Source organism: Hyperoodon ampullatus, assembly GCF_949752795.1.
Source record: "Hyperoodon ampullatus genome assembly, chromosome: 2".
NCBI lineage: Eukaryota > Metazoa > Chordata > Mammalia > Artiodactyla > Ziphiidae > Hyperoodon > Hyperoodon ampullatus.
Genome location: NC_136915.1, coordinates 171,137,496 through 171,158,698, shown reverse-complemented (window position 1 = coordinate 171,158,698; position 21,203 = coordinate 171,137,496). Strand labels below are relative to the sequence as shown.

General features: G+C 35.4%; 1 protein-coding gene across 1 annotated transcript in view; it reads right to left on the bottom strand.

Moving 5' to 3' along the window:
• Positions 1-21,203, bottom strand: part of NME7 (NME/NM23 family member 7) — a gene marked incomplete at both ends in the record, with an annotated part of 241,950 nt that overhangs the window by 179,374 nt on the left and 41,373 nt on the right. The window contains one exon of the mRNA XM_079723871.1: positions 9,212-9,320. Coding sequence (XP_079579997.1) covers positions 9,212-9,320 — 109 coding nt within the window. The remainder of the gene's footprint in view (positions 1-9,211; positions 9,321-21,203) is intronic.

Sequence of the window (21,203 nt, the reverse complement as noted above, 5' to 3'; positions counted from 1 at the left end):
TAGCTATGCTCAGCATTAGTTATGACATCTAAAATTACATGGTCCTCTAACAGTCATATATGTGAAAAATAAGCAAGGGGAGTGGTATTTTGTGATCCAAGTTCTGCATTTAACCTTGCATTGATCCTGTTCCTCCTCAAAGACTCTGTGCATATCTAGAATCTAACAGGTCAACAGATCAATATCTCAAAGGCAAATGTGTCAAGTTGCTTCAATAACATCATTCCCTGAAAGGTGACTCCTGAATCCTAATATACAAAAAAGTTGGAAAAAAGGAATGGGAAAATGAAGTTTCCAACTTATTTTCAAATAAAATAATCCTCCTGCCAATAAACATCATCCCTCAAGTAATATACATACAGGATGTCCCACAAGTCTTAGTGCAGTAACTTAGAAGTATAAATGCTACAAATGTATAATAAAATATGATATGAAAGTTAATTATATAAATTTCTTTTTAAAATATTTAGCAAAACATAAACTTTATCATTCAAAATACAAAAAATGGAATAACTATAAAAGAAATTTAAATTAATTTTGTAAATGATATTTATTAAGTTTGTTGCATTTATAGTCCTAAAGTTATGAAAGCTTACAACTACACTAAGACTTCTGAGAGATCTTAGAAGTCACCTTCCTTAACGTTACACTTCTTCTAGCACTCTTTCAATGAAAATGGGTTTCATTCTAATCTCACTAGAGAGAAATGTCAATCTAAGGACTGCCTAGCCACAGATAAACTTTTCTGTTATTTTTGTTAAACAACTGCTAAATAGAAATAAACAAGTATTTGAGATGCTACTTTGGTAAAGCAGAGTGCCCTGGATACCCAAATTTTCCATCACTCCAAGAAATTCTCACCAACCTGAAATCTAGCACAGGGAACTACCCCTGTAGAGTCATACGAATAACTGAAAACCAAAAGGTGACTCTTCCTTAACCTTCCATGCTTGCTATTAACCTGCCACAGAGAACAAGCTAGGAATCTTCCACTTGGTATAAAGTTTCCTAAGGCCAGCCTCTGACAAAGGCAGATCACCAGAGGAAATGCAGGGTGTTCCCTGTCCGCAAAATTTCTGATAAATGGTTCTCAAACTGGACATTAGGTGTTCATCAGGACAACCTGGAGAGACTATTGAAATGCTTATTTCTGGGCCCTAGTCCAGACTTACTAAACTAAGTTCTGAAGTTAGGGCCCAGATATATGCATTTTAAAAGTCCCCCAAGTGGTTCTGGTGCACACTAAAGTTTGAGAAGCACTGTCTAGCATACAATTACACACCACCACTGGTTTGGGTTCGAGTACCACATTCCTACCGTGTTAAGGTCTTAGGATGCTTTACACCACTTGAGGGAAACTGCTACATTGGTGGTCCCCAGTGAATCATGATCCCTGGTATTCATGCCTTTGTGTAATTCCTCTCATAATGATTTGGCCACATGACTAGATTTAGCCATTGGGACATTAAGGCATGATGCAAGCAGAGGCTTGATTAGCACTTGCACAGTGAAGATAGTCTTGGAATGCTCCTTTTGGAAGCCAGCAACCATGCCATAAAGAAGCTTAGGATAGACTACTGAATGGTGAGATGCCATGTGGAAAAAGTCTCTGAAGGATGAGAAACTATCTTGTACATTTCAGTTCTAGCACAGCTCCCAGCTGAATGAAGCCACCCAACTGACCCCAGGTATACCACAGGAGAATTCCCAACTGAGCCCAGGTAATGCACAGAATTGTGAGAAACCGTTTTTAAGGAACAAAGTTTGGTGATGGTTGTTATAAAGCAACAGATAACTAAAACACAACTACTTCAGGTTTTTTAAAAATGTGTCATGTGATATAATCTCTAAAACTGCTACTGTTAATAGCTAACACTTTATTGTATACTTACTATGCAAATTATTCCAAGTGCATCACATGTATTAACTTATTTATGATGTAGGTTCTGCCACCTCCATTTTGCAGATAAAAAAATGAAGCTTTAGGAGGTCAAGAAATGTCTTCAAGGCCACATAATTAGTGTCAAGCCATAGAATTATAACAGTCATTCCAAACATTGTATACTATGATCATCCTTGCCAGGTACAGTAGGATTTTCACTGAACTCTCTGCCATTCTTTTATCTATATTCTTGTTTCTTCTAATTCAGACATTTGAGTATAGATAGATCTTTTGCTTGTACTACACTTCACTAGGCTCTGAAGAGAGCCTACGATTCCTGATGCACACATCACAGTTGCTGGGTGCTAGTGCCTTGGCTGCCTGGCAACAGATGTTTCTTTATTCCAGTCAGGTGTGAAGAGCAAGCCCTGTCTTCCAACAAAAGACACAGTGATTTCTCATTGCTTTGTCATTGATTAAAAAAACAACAACTATAATCATAAAGGCACACAATTAAGCCTGGAATAAATCTGTTCAATCCTCCTGCTTTCACACAGTAACACTCAAACAATCAAAACTACTCATCCTCTAAATTTCTGCAAGGAGACATCAACCAGGACCCAGTTTATCCATTAAGAAGGACTTCTTAACTCTAAGAGTTTTAGACACTGTATTACAGTGCCAGAAATGTACTATTAGAATGTGTGCATTTTATGTTTTGTAAATTATACATCAATAAAGTTATTTAAAATTAAAAAAGAAGAACATTCTCACACCAATAACTTGGAAGATGGGAAAAGAAGATTTCAGTGGCTGCTTAAAGCATTCTAAAGTCTTCGTCTTTGGAAAAATTTGGACAGAGTGAACAAGTTTAAATTTTATTAATAAAATTTAGAGTTAAGTACATATGCTAAAATTTAGGCAGAACCAATTTAAAAATATACACTCTATACAGAGATCAGGAAACTTTTTCTATAAAGGGTCAGACAGTTAATGTTTTAGGCTTTTCAAGTTTTACTGAATCTGTCACAACTACTCAACCCTACTATTGCAGCAATAAAAGCAGCCATAGATAATACATAAATGAGTATGGCTGTGTTCCAGTAAAACTTTATTTATAAAACCAGGCAGATGGCCCGACTTAGCCCAATGGCTATAGTTTGCTGATCTCCTGATCTAGGACTTTCAAAGTAGCAGATAAACAAAAGAGAAAGAGGGCAATAAAGAAAAATTTGTCCATCCAACAGAAGGTGGAAAGGGGTGGGGGGTTAAGAGCAGGGGAAAAGAATGAAAAAAAAACTTTAAGAAAGATAAAGAAATCCAAATCAGTTATCACAATAAATGGCGATGGGTTAAATTCAACTATTCTAAGACTACTAGATTGGATTGAAAAAGCAAAAATTTCTTAAATAGGAATGAAACAAAATTCAGTCATAGTGATTATAAGATATATATTATAAGCAAAAGGCTAAAAAAAATTGGAAAAAGACATGCCTCCCTTTAAGGTAAACAACAAAAAACAATCACTGGAACTAAAGTAAGGCTAGTGTAAGGAGCAAAATGATAATCACACACAACAAAGCCTCAGGATATACAAAGCAAAAGCAATCCAAATTAAAGGGAGAAATGACAAATTCATAATAATAGATAATTTTAATGTGGAAGAAGTTAACAAAGTTTTTTTCAGAAGCTGATTATCCAAACAGACAAAAAAAAAAATTTCAGTTTGGACAACAGGTTTGAATCAATAGCTATTTACATATAAAGGGAGAGCGATGCAACAATATTCTTCTTTTCAAACACACACTGGAATTTTTTTTTAATGAGTCATGAGTTAAGTCACAAAGGACATCAACAAATTTCAAAGAAATATCCATCATAGAGACCATATTCTCTGACAATGTTCAGACACTAAAGACTCCTAAATAACACATGGGCTAAAAGAAAAATTATGAGGAGTACAAAACATTTTTTAAAGTATGACAATGAAACAAATACTGTTCCTGTAATCAGTTTGTAATCTAGTAGAGGAAAAAGACAATGATCACACAAAAATTAATATATAGTATGCATTGTAGCTATATATATATGTACATATATATATACACACATACATACTAGTCATACAACATATAATAGCAAAGCGTACTAAGGGCTATAAAAGAAAAGCAGAGCATGCCAAGAGAACATGTCACTTAGGGTTTCTCTGAGAAGAATGACATTTTAGGGGGTGGGGGAAGGAGGAGGGGATGCACATCCCAGGCAAAGGGAAGAGCATGTAAAAAGGCCCTCAGGAGAGAAGGAACAAGGGGTATTAGAGAACTGAAAGGCAGGCAGCAGTGCTGGAGTGCAGGAGCAAGGGACAGAGTAACTTGAAACAAATGGAAATAAATTACACCTAGGAAAAGGAGATTCTTGAAATATAAAAATAGGATAAAAGAAACAAGAACTGTTTTAGTCAAATTAAACATCTTTAAAAATATAAAAAGCATTATTCCCATTTAACTGGAAAAGTTCTAAGGAAGTATTCTAAATTTACAATTCTCAAGAATTTGTTATTCATCTCTTAACTGCCATTACCTTGGCCAGAACAGCAGTCATTTCTCCAGGTCCCATCTTAAACTATAAGTATGTTAAGATTTTTTAAGGTATTTTTAAGGTATTAAAATCACCCTTCATACCTATCAAGAACATCTTTCCACAATCAATTGACCTCAATATTCATGGAATGGCACAAATAATTCCAGCTGTAGAATCAAACAGCCCTGGATTTCAAGATGTTACCTATCCCTTCTAATTCTTAGACTCCACATCTGTAAAATGGGGTTAATAATCAAATTTGATGATGGGGATTTATAGGGTCTAAGTGATAATGTATGAATGAAGAATGGTATAATGTGATAAAACGAAGACAAACTTGGTGCAAATCCCAACCCCACCACTTAAGAGCTGTGTAACTTTCAGCAAGTTACTTAACATCTCACTGCCTAGGTTTCCTCCTCTGTGGCATATGTTTCAAATAGTACCTACCCTTACAGTTTTAAGAATTAAATAATTCATGTGAAGTACTTATCACTCCATAAATAAGAACTGCAATTAGTAATAAAAATTTTTTATTGTTGTTCTATACTTAAGAAAAGTCCTTTCTAACAGTCTCATTAACAAGATTTGAGGAGACCTTCTTCCACTCTGCCCTCAGTCAAGTCATTAAAACTGACAATCCTAGGGACTCTCACTTTCCTCTAAGGGTTATTAGACATTGGAACATATTAACAGGTAAACTTTCATTATTTCTAAAAAATTTTTTCAGTAGCGTAATGTGCAACTACTTCATTAGGACCATTAAATGTAATCCTTCCTGAAGATTGGGATTCTTTTGTAGAACTAACAGAACTCTTGAGATTCCTTTTAAGTCAATAAATTAGTGATTTCATTTAAGTTCCCACAACTTGCAAATTCATTAGATATTTTTACTGCCTATAATTTTGGGTTTCAAAATGCATGCTAAGTTCCATAAAATATCAGGGTCTTATATATAGTTCAATGTACTTGGTACATCTGTTATAAATTAGCTTCAACTCCTTCAGATAGAATAAAACAATCACAAAACTCCAAAACTGTGACATTCTAAGCAAAACTGGGCCACTCCAAGAATTTTTACTGAAATTGAGTTAGCTTTACAATGTTAAATCCAATCTCTTTATTTATAATTAACATATAATCTATATTAGTTTCAGGTGTACAGCAATTCGACATTATGAAATAATCACCACAATAAAACCAGTTATCATCCGTCACCATAGAAAGCTGTTACAGTATTACTGACTATACTCCCTACATGTACGTTACAACCTCCTGACTTATTTATTTTATAGCTATAAATTTGTACCTTTTAATCCCCTTCACCTATTTTGCCCATACCCCTATGCCCCTCCCCTCTGGCAACCACCAGTTTGTTCTCTGAATCTATGAGTCTGTTTCTCTTTTGTTTATTTGTTTTTTAGATTCTACATGTAAGTCAAATCATATGTAAATCCAATCTCTCTACACCAAAAAATGTCGCGGCTCTTCCACAGTATCCCAGAAGCTGAATTACTTAAAGGAAATCCAATACAAAAAAGCTGGGAACGTAACCAATTCAATCGGCCCAAATTCAGGGGGGTTCCACAGGGTGGACTGTCTCTTCTAGGGCTCTTGGCCTACCTAGCATCAAAACTACCATTCAGGGTGGAAATTAAAATTCTGAAAGAGGTTCTGAGTAAGAATAGCTCAATTTTTAAAAGTGAGGAACTTGATAAATATAATCTTGCTGAAGATCTAGTCCTGTTTCAGTTAGTGTATCAGAGACCATTCTGGCATTAAATTTACAAACTGGCTAATATTCTAATAAATAATTTGCTTCCTATTTAGTTAAATGTAAACAGACAACCCCCAAACTGTCTCTATATATCTTTTAAACATCTAAAATTGCTCTGAAATAGCCTCCGTGAAAATAGAAAAGATACAGCCAAAACACAACATTGAGATACAGAATATAACTTTCTTTTATAAGAATTTTCAATACAGTTTCACAGAATAATAGAATATCTGGGTTTAAAGGCTGAGAGGAAACTTTTTAAACCATCGTGACTCATTTTACTGAGGAGGAAACTAAAATCATACAATGCAGTAAAATTGTTTAATGCAGAAATCTGTTATAAGAAAGGAAAATTTCCAACAAAACTTCAGGGTTCTAATACTTCAAAAGGCTAATTTTTTGGCCATTACAAGTGCAAAAGCAGCTCTCCCAGATTTAGCTATCACCTCCTGCCCAGTGCCAACCGTAATGGACGATCAGAATATGTAATTGCTGATAGCTGCTGAATCGACTAGATGGAAGCAATGATCCTACTTCATGGGCTTAAGTTAGACCCAGACTTTAAGAAAAATAAAGTATTTTGTTCCTTACACACTAATAGGGATTTTCTTTCTTTCTGTGGATGATGGATGATGGATTTTGTTAGTATTTTAAACTATTGCTTTGTTTCTAAGGAGTCATTCACCTTTAGTTAAAAATTAGAAGATGATATTAGTAGTAGTGGTAGTAGTAATAGAGCAGTAATCATAATAGTAATAATATCTAACACTTATGTAGCACTTAAGTGCTGGGCACTGCTTAGGACATTAATCTCTACATTTAATCATTTAGCCATCTAACCATTACATTAAGTGCATTTAAACCTTACAATTACCTTGTGAAGAAGGTATACTATTATTCTCATCTTATAGATGAGGAAACAAGGTACAAAGAGGTTAAGTAATTTATCCAATATCCTCATGGCTAGTAAGTAGCAGAGCCAGAATACAAACCTACACAGCCTGATTTCAGAGTAAAAATAACTCATTTTATCAATGGAATTAAACTAACTACATATAAATAATACTAAGGACATCGAAAACAAACACATTGAATAATTTTTAAATTAGAAAAAAACGGAAAAATTCACCTTGTTTTTCTTCCCTTTTAAAACCTGAGTCCCCAAATGACAAAATATATTTCAATCTACATATGTAAAAAGACTGCAAATACCCTAGTACATCCTATTATTTTCTTCCACCATCTATTCCACAAACTAAGCTCTTTTTTTCTAGCTCTCTTAGAAGTTAGAAGTGAATCACCACATCCATGTAAATTAACTAAAGGACTAAGAATTAAGGCCGCCTACATCCACATGACATTATCATTTGTGCCAAGAAATTATTACCCACAAAGATAAAGCTGTAAATCATTAAATAACTTCATTGTTCACTTCAGGAACCTCCCAAAAGTCCATTTATCTCAACAATAGTCTATTCAAACAGTTCACAATATTCCCTCCACTGGGCAAATAACTCACTCATCAAACAAAATACTTTTAAGACTTGGTTAAAATCCTTGCCTCACTGTTTCTACTAATTCTAAGCTATTATATCATAAATTTTGCCCCATTTCAATCATATCACTGCATTGACAGACCCACCTTACATATCTCAAGGTCACACCTGAAATTCTACAATATCTGCCCATGACCTCTCCATTGTGAAGTCCAATAAGACTCCATCCAGGTGTGATCTCCTTACTGTAGTAGGCAGTAAACTCAGTCTTGCTTAATCAACAAGCCATTCAGGCCTTCTTTGGGGGAGTGGACAATCAACAGAAGATAACATTCCCTGTTCCATTTCAGCTGCTCTCTTCATAACTCCTTTTTAAAAAATCTCTTCTTCTAGACCACAGGTGAAATTAAATATACCAGGAAATCAGATCATTATAGAAAAAGAAACATAAACCAGCAATTGAAAGGGGGCCAAGTAAAGCTAATAATAAATTCAACATGAAACTTCAAACTATATTTAATTGTAACCATAGTTTAAGCTGAATTGGGTTAATTATACATTTCAGAATGGTTTTAAAGCATCCCTAAAATTGAGGTTTAAAAAGAAACAAGGAACAAATGCCTTGAAATGTTAAAGTTTAAATAAAGTACTCTGCCATCTGATTAGATTTAACAAAAATTTCTTATACTTTAACTCATATGCCTCTACTGTTATATATCAAATATGGGTATATGAAATATAGTTTTAATCTTTAAAGACTAAAAATTATTTAAACCCATAAAATATTTAGAAAACGAAATTTTTAAAAATCCATTCATTCATCTATTATTTAGTATATTCTAGTTTTTTAAGGATGATCTTTTAAATTATACCCCATCTCATTTCCAAAAGGATTTGGGATGGCTGACAAAAATACATTGAGCAGACTAAAACAAACAGATGAAGGAAAATGAAGAAAAACCGTACAAACTCTCTCTCTCTCTCTCTCTCTCTCTCTCACACACACACACACACACACACACATCAGTCAAAGAACTTTGTTTCAGATACAGAGAACCAAAAGAAGTTTCTATAGCTTTCTCAGAAAGGGTACTGCAGATATGGTAGATATTGTTTTAGATTAGGAGTGCTGTTTAAGTGAATTAAGTGAATCACAGTTGTGTGGTTGGGAGGAGAGGAGGCAGAGTAAAAGTCAAGGAATAAAGACCAGTAACAGGACGAGCATAACCATAATCAGCAACCCAAGGAACACCTTTTAGAAATGCTCAGATACAAAGAGAAAGATATAGATTCAGATAGATTTTGCCCTCATATTATGTCACCTTTATTCATGTGCATTCAAAAAAAATGAATGGAAATATTATAATTATACTTTAATTTCTATATATAAAATACATCAAGAAAAAACAAACATTAACAAAATAAGCTCCTATTAGCAAAATGTATTGGCTATATTGTATTCAACACAGCACTTACCTTCACTGATGGCATGGGGCTTAACAATGCAACAAGTAGTACAGCTGGTAAATTTAGCAGTGTTTGCTGGCCCACAAACTCCACTCGAAGGAAAAAATAACTCCATTTCCTAAAGACAGAGAGAAATGACTTTGGCACATGTAATCTTGTTACACATCTGTAAAACAGCTCAGGAAATGTGCACAGCATACTATCATCCAGGTACTTCAGAGAGGAGCTAAAGCAGAGGATATGGGGGAAGTGTCTGCCTCAGGAAGGCCCCAGAGGGTCCTGCTCCGTTACAATCTCTTCTCAAACTCCTAGGATATTTACGTGAGAGGAGAAGAACTATGCAATTACTTTTAAAGTTTCACAACATAAATTCTTTTCTTCAAATTTTCTAAAAATGCTTTTTACAAAGACTAACTGAACCTTGTTTTAAGTCTTAAAAGAACATATAAAGAAGTATTAAAGCAATGACAATATGTATCATTCTGTCTCAGGATTAAAGCTGAGAATGTCTTAACATATTTTGAATATTGGAAGTAATCAATATAAAGTTCTTATTTTACCCAAAGCATCAGTTTATGAGACACAGGTCCAATTTTAAACTTGTCATTAAAATATGTAAAATTCAATTAAAAATAAGGAAATCTTTATAGAAACAGATTAGTATTCAAGAATCAGAGCTACAGTTAAAACTAATTAACTACATATAGTGCTAAAGTCAAATCACATGAACCTTATTTTATAACCAGATTCAGGCTGTGCTATTTGCTTTGCACATAGTTCATTAAAATAACCACACAGCAATTTGAACTAGCCACAAAGATGGCCACACTAATTAGTAAACTATTTAGACATATGCTTTCCTGCTTCTAAGCTTTTACTAGTATTATTTCTATTCCCTACAAAGCCCTCTGTCCCCAAGAACCGTACCAACATATAAAGGGTCACTTTAAATATTATCTCCCCCAGGAGCCCCTTTTGATGCACCCCAATCAGTACACTGTACTCCTCCAAAGTTGTGGTTATTTTGGTAATTGCCCCCCATGAATTATAAATTTGAAGAAAACAACTAACTTGCATAGCTGTGTAGGTCCTTTAGAATCTAAAACAAATAGCTCAAAGTAAATACTCACTTTTCACTAAATTTAAAAATTGAAAGATCATAGGGTGTGTTAGTGTACCACACTGGTGTTCATTAAAAAAAAAAAAACGATCTCGGGAAGATGAGGAAAGGTTCAAATAGTAGTGTATATACTTGAGTGATTCTGGGGTTAATGACACTTTAGAATTAAAATGTTCCATTCCTTAGACAACTATCTTTCTATTGTATTGCTGCCTTTGCTTATTACTCTTCTTGATCAGTAACAGCAACTACCGCTTGTAGTCCTGTACCAGATGCTTTGATTACATGTTCTCAGAGAACGTGTAAGGTACAGGTGAAAACTCAGATACCTACAGGGTCCTGGTAGGTAATCAATGAGTGAATGAAGTAAACCTGGTGTGACAAGAAGGCATGGGAGAGGGCTGCAAACTGGAAAGGGCGTGTCCCATCTACAGTTCCCCTTTCTCTGCTTCCTTTGCAACAAAACTCCTCAAAAGAGATGTCTTTATTCTCTGTCTTTACTTCTTCTCTTCCATTTCCTCTTAAACTTACAACTAATTAGGCTTTCATTCCACAAAGGCTATTCATGAAAATCCCTAATCACCTCCACGTTGCCAAGTACCCTGGTTAATTCTCAGACCTCACCTTACCTGACCCAACAGCATTTGACACAATTGATCCCTACATCCTGGAATGCTTTCGTCACCTGGTTTTCTTCCCACTGCTCCTTTTCAGTTTCCTTTGATGATTTTCTCCCCTTTGGCAGACCCTTAAGTACTAGAGAGGGGTCTAGTACTATTGTCACTATTCTACCTATTGTCGCTCTCTTGTTGAGGCCCTCAAGTCCCATGGCTTTAAATGCTACATGTATTCTGATGTCTCCTACATTTTAACCTCCAGCCCAACCTCCTCCCTAAACTCCACATGCATATCTACCACTAACAGACATTTCATATTTAAAACATCCAAAACAGACTTCGAATTTCCACTGTCTCCCATAAATCTGTTCAACCCCACCCTTTTCCTTACCCTTCAATTGCACAAGCCAAAAATAAATAACAAAAAACAAAAACAAAGAACACAGTGATTCTTGATTCCTCTCCACCTGTCCAATCTATCTGGAAATCCTTTAAAATATAACCAGAATCCAACCACCTACCTCCACATCTGTCACCTTGGTTCATGTGACATGCCACCACCGTCACTCCCTTTAATGCCTGCACTAACCTCCTAACTGATCTCCCATTCCAACTTTTCCCACAACACAAGTACCCCTACCCTGCCTGATCTATTATTAACACAGCAGTCAGAATGAAACTAATAAAAACAGATCATTTCACTCCTCTGCACAGAACCCTCCAGGACCTCCTATCTCATTCAGAATGAATTTCAAAGTCCTAGATATCCTACAAGGCCTTATGTGACCTGGGCCCTGGCTATATCTGACCTAATCTCCAGCTATTTCCATGAAACACATTACTGCCCCAGCATCACTGGCCTCACCTCCTCACTGTTCCTTGAACATAGCAAATATGTTCCCACCTCCGAGTTTTTGCATGTACTGTTCCCTTACTTGCTGGAACACTCTTTCCCCCAGACATTTGCTTGGATTTCTCCCTCACTTCCTCCTGATCGCTCCTCAAACCAGATATTATAAGGACTTTCTATATGGTATATTTAACAGCATTCAACACCTCTACTCCACACACAATCCTGGTCTTTTTCTATATCCTTCCCCTGCTTTATTTTCTTCAGAGCAATTACTAATAGACATCAGAGTTATAGGTCTATTTATTTACTATCTGACATCCCTCCCATCAGAAAAGCTATAAGCTCCATGAGTCAGGACTTTGCTTTTTTCACAGTAGCTTCTCAATAAATAGTTTGGAATGATTGAAATTCAGAAACATTTTATTTAACATATGTAGAATTTATAGACACAGACACTCAGAAAGGTTAAGAAACAAGCCCTTGCAAGTTAGCAAGTGGCAAAGTCATGATTCAAATCCAGGTCATACTGACTCCAAAGTCCTGAACTTTTTCTATCACCTTTTTTCAGATGTAAAAAGCTATGCTAGAAGGGAGACCTTCAAAATGGCGGAGGAGTAAGACATGGAGATCACCGTCCTCCCCACAAATACATTAGAAATACATCTACATGTGGAACGTGGGGTTTGCTTTCTGCATCTAATTTGTTTCTGGTTTTCTGCTTATCTTAGTTTAGTATTTACAGTTTATTATCATTGGTAGATTTGTTTATTGATTTAGTTGCTCTCTTCCTGCATTTCCTTTTATATATAGATATATATACATTTTTCCTTTTTCTCTTTTTGTGAGTGTATGTGTGTATGCTGCTTTGTGTGATTTTGTCTGTATAGTTTTGTTTTTACCATTTGTCCTAGGGTTCTGTCTGTCCTTTTTTTTAGTATAGTTTTTAGTGCTTGTTATCATTGGTGGATTTTTTTTTGCTTTGGGTGCTCTGTTCTTTCCTTTTTTTTTTTTTTGCTTTCTTTTTAAATTACTTCTTAATTTTTAAAATTCTTATTAATTATTTTTAATTTTTTATTTTTCATAATTATTTTTTATTTTAATAACTATTTTATTATTTTTTTTCTCTCTTTCTTTCTGTTTTTATGCCTTTTCTTCTGAGCCATGTGGCTGACAGGGTCTTGGTGCTCCAGCCAGGTGTCAGGCCTGTGCCTCTGAGGTGGGAAAGCCGAGTTCAGGACATTGGTCCACCAGAGACCTGCCGGCTCCACATAATATCAGACGGCAAAAGCTGTCCCACAGGCCTCCATCTCAACGCTAAGACCCAGCTCCACTCAACGACCAGCAAGCTACAGGGCTGGATACTATGCCAAACAACTAGCAAGACAGGAACACAATAGAGAACACAACCCATTAGCAGAGAGGCTGGCTAAAATCATAATAAGGTCACAGACGCACAAAAACACACCTCCGTATGTGGTCCTGCCTACCAGAGAGACAAAATCCAGCCTCATCCACAAGAACACAGTCACTAGTCCCCTCCACTAGGAAACCTACACAACCCACTAAACTAACCCTAGCCAATGGGGGAAGACACCAAAAACAACAAGAACTACAAACCTGCAGCCTGAGAAAAGGAGACCACAAACACAGTAAGATAAGCAAAATGAGAAGACACAGAAACACACAGCAGATGAAGGAGCAAGGTAAAAACCCAGCAGACCAAACAAATGAAGAGGAAATAGGCAGTCTACTAGAAAAAGAATTCAGACTAACGATAAAAAAGATAATCCAAAACTTGGAAATAGAATGGGGAAAATACAATAAACGTTTAACAAGGACCTAGAAGAACTAAAGAGCAAACAAACAATGATGAACAACACAATAAATGAAATTAAAAATTCTGTAGAAGGAAGCAATAGCAGAATAACTGAGGTAGAAGAACGGATAAGTGACCTGGAATATAAAATATTGGAAATAACTACCACAGAGCAGAATAAAGAAAAAAGAATGAAAAGAATTGAGCACAGTCTTAGAGACCTCAGGGACAACACTAAACGCACCAACACTTGAACTATCGGAGTCCCAGAAGAAGAAGAGAAAAAGAAAGGGACTGGGAAAATATTTGAAGAGATTATAGTTGAAAACTTCCCTAATATGGGAAAGGAAATAGTTAATCAAGTCCAGGAAGCACAGAGAGTCCCATACAGGATAAATCCAAGGAGAAAAACGCGAAGACACATATTAATCAAACTATCAAAAATTAAATACAAAGAAAAAATATTAAAAGAAGCAAAGGAAAAGCAACAAATAACATACAAGGGAATCCCCATAAGCTTAACAGCTGATCTTTCAGCAGAAACTCTGCAAGCCAGAAGGGAGTGGCAGGACATATTTAAAGTGATGAAATAGAAAAGCCTACAACCAAGATTGCTCTACCCAGCAAGGATCTCATTCAGATTTGACGGTGAAATAAAAACCTTTAGAGACAAGCAAAAGCTAACAGAATTCAGCACCAACAAACCAGCTTTACAACAAATGCTAAAGGAACTTCCCTAGGCAGGAAACACAAGAGAAGGAAAAGACCTACAATAACAAACCCAAAACAATTAAGAAAATGGTAATAGGAACATACATATCAATAACTACCTTAAATGTAAATGGACTAAATGCTCCAACCAAAAGACAAAGACTGGCTGAATGGGTACAAAAACAAGACCCATATATATATTGTCTACAAGAGACCCACTTCAGACCTAGGGACACATACAGACTGAAAGTGAGGGGATGGAAAAAGATACTCCATGGAAATGGAAATCAAAATAAAGCTGGAGTAGCAATTCTCATATCAGACAAAATACACTTTAAAATGAAGACTAAGACTATTACAAGAGACAAAGAAGGAAACTACATAATGATCAAGGGATTGATCCAAGAAGAAGATATAACAATTGTAAATATTTATGCACCCAACATAGGGGCAACTCAATACATAAGGCAAATGCTAACAGCCATAAAAGGGGAAATCGACAGTAACACAATCATACTAGGGGACCTTAACACCCCACTTTCACCAATGGACAGATCATTCAAAATGAAAATAAATACGGAAACACAAGCTTTAAATGACACATTAAACAAGATGGACTTAATTGATATTTATAGGACATTCCATCCAAAAACAACAGAATACACTTTCTTCTCAAGTGCTCATGGAACATTCACCAGGATAGATCACATCTTCGGTCACAAATCAAGCCTTGGTAAATTTAAGAAAACTGAAATTGTATCAAATATCTTTTCCAACCACAATGCTATGAGACTAGATATCAATTACAGGAAAACATCTGTAAAAAATACAAATACAGGGAAGTTAAACAATACACTACTTAATAACCAAGATATCACTGAAGAAATCAAAGAGGAAATCAAAAAATACCTAGAGGGCTTCCCTGGTAACACAGTGGTTGAGAGTCTGCCTGCCAATGCAGGGGACACGGGTTCGTGCCCCAGTCTGGGAAGATCCCACATGCCGCAGAGCGGCTAGGCCCATGAGCCATGGCCACTGAGCCTGCGCGTCTGGAGCCTGTGCTCCACAATGGGAGAGGCCACAACAATGAGAGGCCTGCGTACCACAAAAAAAAAAAACAAAAAAAAAACTAGAAACAAATGACAATGAAAACACGATGACCCAAAACCTACGGGATGCAGCAAAAGCAGTTCTAAGACAGAAATTTATAGCAATATAATCCTACCTCAAGAAACAAGAAACATCTCAAATAAACAACTTAAGCATCTTTACATCTAAAGCAATTAGAGAAAGAAGAACAAAAAAATCCCAAAGTTAACAGAAGGAAAGAAATCATAAAGATCACATCAGAAATAAATGAAAAAGAAATGAAGTAAACAATAGCAAAGATCAATAAAACTAAAAGCTGGTTCTTTGAGAAGATAAATAAAATTGATAAACCATTACCCAGACTCATCAAGAAAAAAAGGGAGAAGACACAAATCAATAGAATTATAAATGAAAAAGGAGAAGTAACAACTGACACTGCAGAAATACAAAGGATCATGAGAGATTACTACAAGCAACTATACGCCAATAAACTGGAAAACCTGGAAGAAATAGAAAAATCCTTAGAAAAGCACAACCTTCCGAGACAGAACCAGAAGGAAATACAAAATATAAACAGAACAATCATAAGCACTGAAATTTAGACTGTGATTAAAAATCTTCCAACAAACTAAAGCCCAGGACCAGATGGCTTCACAGGCAAATTCTATCAAACATTTAGAAAAGAACTAAAACCTATCTTTCTAAAACTCTTCCAAAATATAGCAGAGGGAGGAACACTCCAAAATTCATTCTACGAGGACACCATCTCCCTGATACCAAAACCAGACAAAGATGTCACAAAGAAAACTACAGGTCAATATCACTGATGAACACAGATGCAAAAATCCTCAACAAAATATTAGCAAACAGAATCCAACAGCACATTAAAAGGATCGTACACCATGATCAGGTGGGGTTTATCCCAGGATGCAAGCGTTCTTCAGTATACGCAAATCAATCAATGTAATAAATCATATTAATAAATTGAAGGAGAAAAACAATATGATCATCTCAAGAGATGCAGAAAAAGCTTTTAACAAAATTCAACACCCATTTATGATAAAAACCCTGCAGAAAGTAGGCATAGAGGGAACTTTCCTCAACATAATAAAGGCCATATATGACAAACCCACAGCCAACAACGTCCTCAATGGTGAAAAACTGAAACCATTCCCACTAAGGTCAGGAATAAGACAAAGTTGCCCACTCTCACCACTATTATTCAAAATAGTTTTGGAAGTTTTAGCCAGAGCAATCAGAGAAGAAAAGGAAATAAAAGGAATCCAAATCGGAAAAGAAGTAAAGCTGTCACTGTTTGCAAATGACATGATACTATGCACAGAGAATCCTAAAGATGCCACCAGAAAACTACTAGAGCTAATCAATGAATTTGGTAAAGTAGCAGGATACAAAATTAATGCACAGAAATCTCTTGCATTCCTATACACTAATGATGAAAAATCTAGAAGAGAAATTAAGGAAACACTGCCATTTACCATTGCAACAAAAAGAATAAAATACCTAGGAATAAACCTACCTAAGGAGACGAAAGACCTGTATGCAGAAAATTATAAGACACTCATGAAAGAAATCAAGGATGATGGAGAGATATACCATGTTCTTGGATTGGAGGAATCAACATTGTGAAAATGACTCTACTACCCAAAGCAATCTACAGGTTCAATGCATCCCTATCAAACTACCAATGGCATTTTTCACAGAACTAGAACAAAAAATTTCACAATTTGTATGGAAACACCAAAGTCCCCAAATAGACAAAGCAATCTTCAGAAAGAAAAACGAAGCTGGAGGAATCAGATGCCTGGACTTCAGACTATACTACAAAGCTACAGTAATCAAGACAGTATGGTACTGGCACAAAAACAGAAATATAGATCAATGGAACAGGATAGAAAGCCCAGAGATAAACCCACACACATATGGTCATCTTATCTTTGATAAAGGAGGCAAGAATATACAATGTAGAAAAGACAGCCTCTGCAATAAATGGTGCTGGGAAAACTGGACAGCTATATGTAAAAGAATGAAATTAGAACACTCCTTAACACCATACACAAAAATAAACTCAAAACGGATTAAAGACCTAAATGTAAGGCCAGACACTATAAAACTCTTAGAGGAAAACATAGGCAGAACACTCTATGACATAAATCACAGCAAGATCCTTTTTGACCCACCTCCTAGAGAAATGGAAATAAAAACAAAAATAAACAAATGGGACCTAATGAAACTTAAAAGCTTTTGCACAGCAAAGGAAACCATAAACAAGATGAAAAGACAACCCTCAGAATGGGAGAAAATATTTGCAAATGAAGTAACTGACAAAGGATTAATCTCCAAAATTTACAAGCAGCTCATGCTGCTCAATATCAAAAAAAACAAACAACCCTATCCAAAAATGGGAAGAAGACCAAAATAGACATTTCTCCAAAGAAGATATACAGATTGGCAACAAACACATGAAAGGATGCTCCACATCTGTAATCTTTAGAGAAATGCAAATCAAAACTACAATGAGGTATCACCTCACACCAGTCAGAATGGCCATCATCAAAAAATCTACAAACAATAAATGCTGGAGAGGGTGTGGAGAAAAGGGAAACCTCTTGCACTGTTGGTGGGAATGTAAATTGATACAGCCATATGGAGAACAGTATGGAGATTCCTTAAAAAACTACAAATAGAACTACCATACGACCCAGCAATCCCACTACTGGGCATATACCCTGAGAAAACCATAATTCAAAATAAGTCATGGCACAGTGTTCATTGCAGCTCTATTTACAATAGCCAGGACACAAAAGCAACCTAAGTGTCCATCGACAGATGAGTGGATAAAGAAGATCTGGTACATATATATAATGGAATATTACTCAGCCATAAAAAGAAATGAAATTGAGTTATTTGTAGTGAGGTGGATGGATGTAGAGTCTGTCATACAGAGTCAAGTAAGTCAGAAAGAGAAAAACAAATACCTTATGCCAACACATATATATGCAATCTAAAAAAAAAAAATTGTTCTGAAGAACCTAGGGGCAGGACAGGAAAAAAAACACAGATGTAGAGAATGTACTTGAGGACATGGGGAGGGGGATGGGTAAGGAGGAAGTGAAAGAGTGGCATGGACTTTCATATACTACCAAATGTAAAATAGATTGCTATTGGGAAGCAGCGGCATAGCACAGGGAGATCAGCTCAGTGCTTTGTGACCACCTAGAGCGGTGAGATAGGGAGGATGGGAGGGAGATGCAAGAGGGAGGGGATATGGGGATATATGTATATGTATAGCTGATTCACTTTGTTATAAAGCAGAAACTAACACACCATTGTAAAGCAATTATACTCCAGTAAAGATGTTTAAAAAAAAAAGCAATGCTAAATTGTTCTACCCTTAGTTTAACCAATTATTTGACCAATTATTTTTGTCTCAACTTCTCTAATTTTCTTTTTTGCTGTTTTTTAAAATGTAAACACAAGTTTTTCAAGTACTCATTTACATATGCCGAATATGTATTTAAGGCAAAGAATATAAAGACTGTCACTTAAATGTATCTTAGTGAAAGTGAGTAATCCCGTGCCTTTGCTTTCTCTTTCTCCCTGTACAGGTTGTCATATCTGTCCCACCTATTAATCCAAGGTAATATTTGCAAGAGCACTGTTACTAGGCCATTGTTATATGGCACCTAATTCAGACTTTAAACAACAAATGTAAAGTCACACAAAAAAATTCATATTCCTCTGTTATTTCAGGTGCTTTAAATATTTTGCATAAAGCTTTTCTCTTTCTAAGGTTCCCTGCTATTACTCTTAGCCCTTCACATGGCCCTAAATGACCTAGCCAGGAAGTATAAAGATATGTAACTTTCCCAAAAATAAAACTCACACACAATTTGATAAGCTTTAAGTATATAGTTTTTTGTACTCTATTTTATACAACAAATTATTAAGTATATAGTTGCACTGTTTCATAAATCTTACCCTGACAAGACCCCATGGGAATCTCACTAAACCGTTTGCCTAATTTACATTCATATCTTAAATACCATAATATCAGTATTACTAAATGGTTGCCAGTTACAAGTTTCTCTAAAGATTTCACACAGTAATTTTAAATATCACTTTTGTAAAGGACCCAGATTAAGATATTTTTAAAAATACTGAACTCTATTTATTCTAATATCAAATATGAAAAGAATTAGGACCTAACAAAATGTCCAAAGGTAAGGAAATGCTAAACTAAAAGTTTTATCCATGCAAGAGACTATTCCACAGCCATTAAAATTCACTCTTATGACAGTAATCTGGTAACATGTAAAATATTATGATTTAATATTAAGTAAGAAAAGTCAAATTAAAATTAAAACCATGTAAAAACGATGATTACTATTTAAATTACATAAATGATCAATGGGAATGACTTGGAAGGAATATAACATAATAGGTAAACTATAAACATTGCTGGCAGGATTTCTGATGACAAATTTTCTTTTCCTTAGTTTCCAAATTCTCTGAAAAGTATTTCCATTACTTTCATATTCTGAAAGACTATAATTTTGAAAACAAGGTAGGCCACTACTTTCAGCATACTCAGTGGACAGTGGTGGTTAAGCACAGGGGCTCTGGAGCCAGAAGTTCCTGAGCTGGAATCCTCATGTGATCTCAGCTTCTACAACAGTAAATTGTGATGATATAAACAAATGCACAGGGTATTTTAGGAATTAAATGAGATACTAACATGCTTAGAACTATGCCTGGGGCACAGTGAGCAGTTAATAAACGTTAGGTTGGTTGTCATTTTCAATTCCAAAAGTTTTTTATTTTTATTTTTTAACACCTGTGATCTAGACCCTGGCAGAATCAAGACAAATTAGACATCCTCAGGGAACTCAGAGTCTATCTATTACCTGGATAAATATAAAAACAAATACTTTTAAAACATGGTAAGTAATATAGGTGTGTGGTAGGCATTAAGCAAGCATCTAGGAAAGGTACCTCACAGAGAATCAAGAAATTGGTAATAGTTAAGCAGAGTTATTGTTATTGTTTTAAGTTTTTGTTGAGGTACAATTAACATACAAACTGCACATATATAAAGGATACATTTGATAAGTTTTGGTAGTTTGCTCCTATAAAAATATTGCCACAATCAAGATAGCACATCTGTCACCCCTCCCTTCTTTTGGTAATCCCTTTCTTCTGCCGCTCCCTGCCTCTCTTTACCATCCACCATTACCATTCCCTCCCTTTACCACTAAAAAGTTGTTCCTGCAGCCATTTATCTGCTTTCTATCATTACAAATTAATTTTCAACAATTTTGCATAGTAGACAAATAAAGCACATACTATATGATTCTAATTTCTTTTGCTGAGTAAAATTATTTTGAGATTCATCTACTGCACATCAATACTTCATTCTTTTTTATTGCCAAATAGTACTCCATGTGTTAATATTATGGTTTGTTTAACCATTCACCTGTTAGAAACTTAGGTTATTTCTAGTTTTTTGATATCACAAATAAAGCTGTTTTGAACAAAGTTGTTGTGTACAACTCTTTGCTTTCATTTCTCTTGGGAAAATACTTAGGAGCAGAATGGCTGGTACACAGAGTAGGTACATGTTTGACATTTTAGGAAACTGCTAAACTGTTTTCCAAAGAGTTTGTACCATTTTAAATATACGTTCAAACCGTTTGTCCACTTTTTAATTGGATGCTTGTTTACTTAATAAGAGTGAAATTGGCAAAAGAAAGAAATAGATCAATAGAGCATAAGAA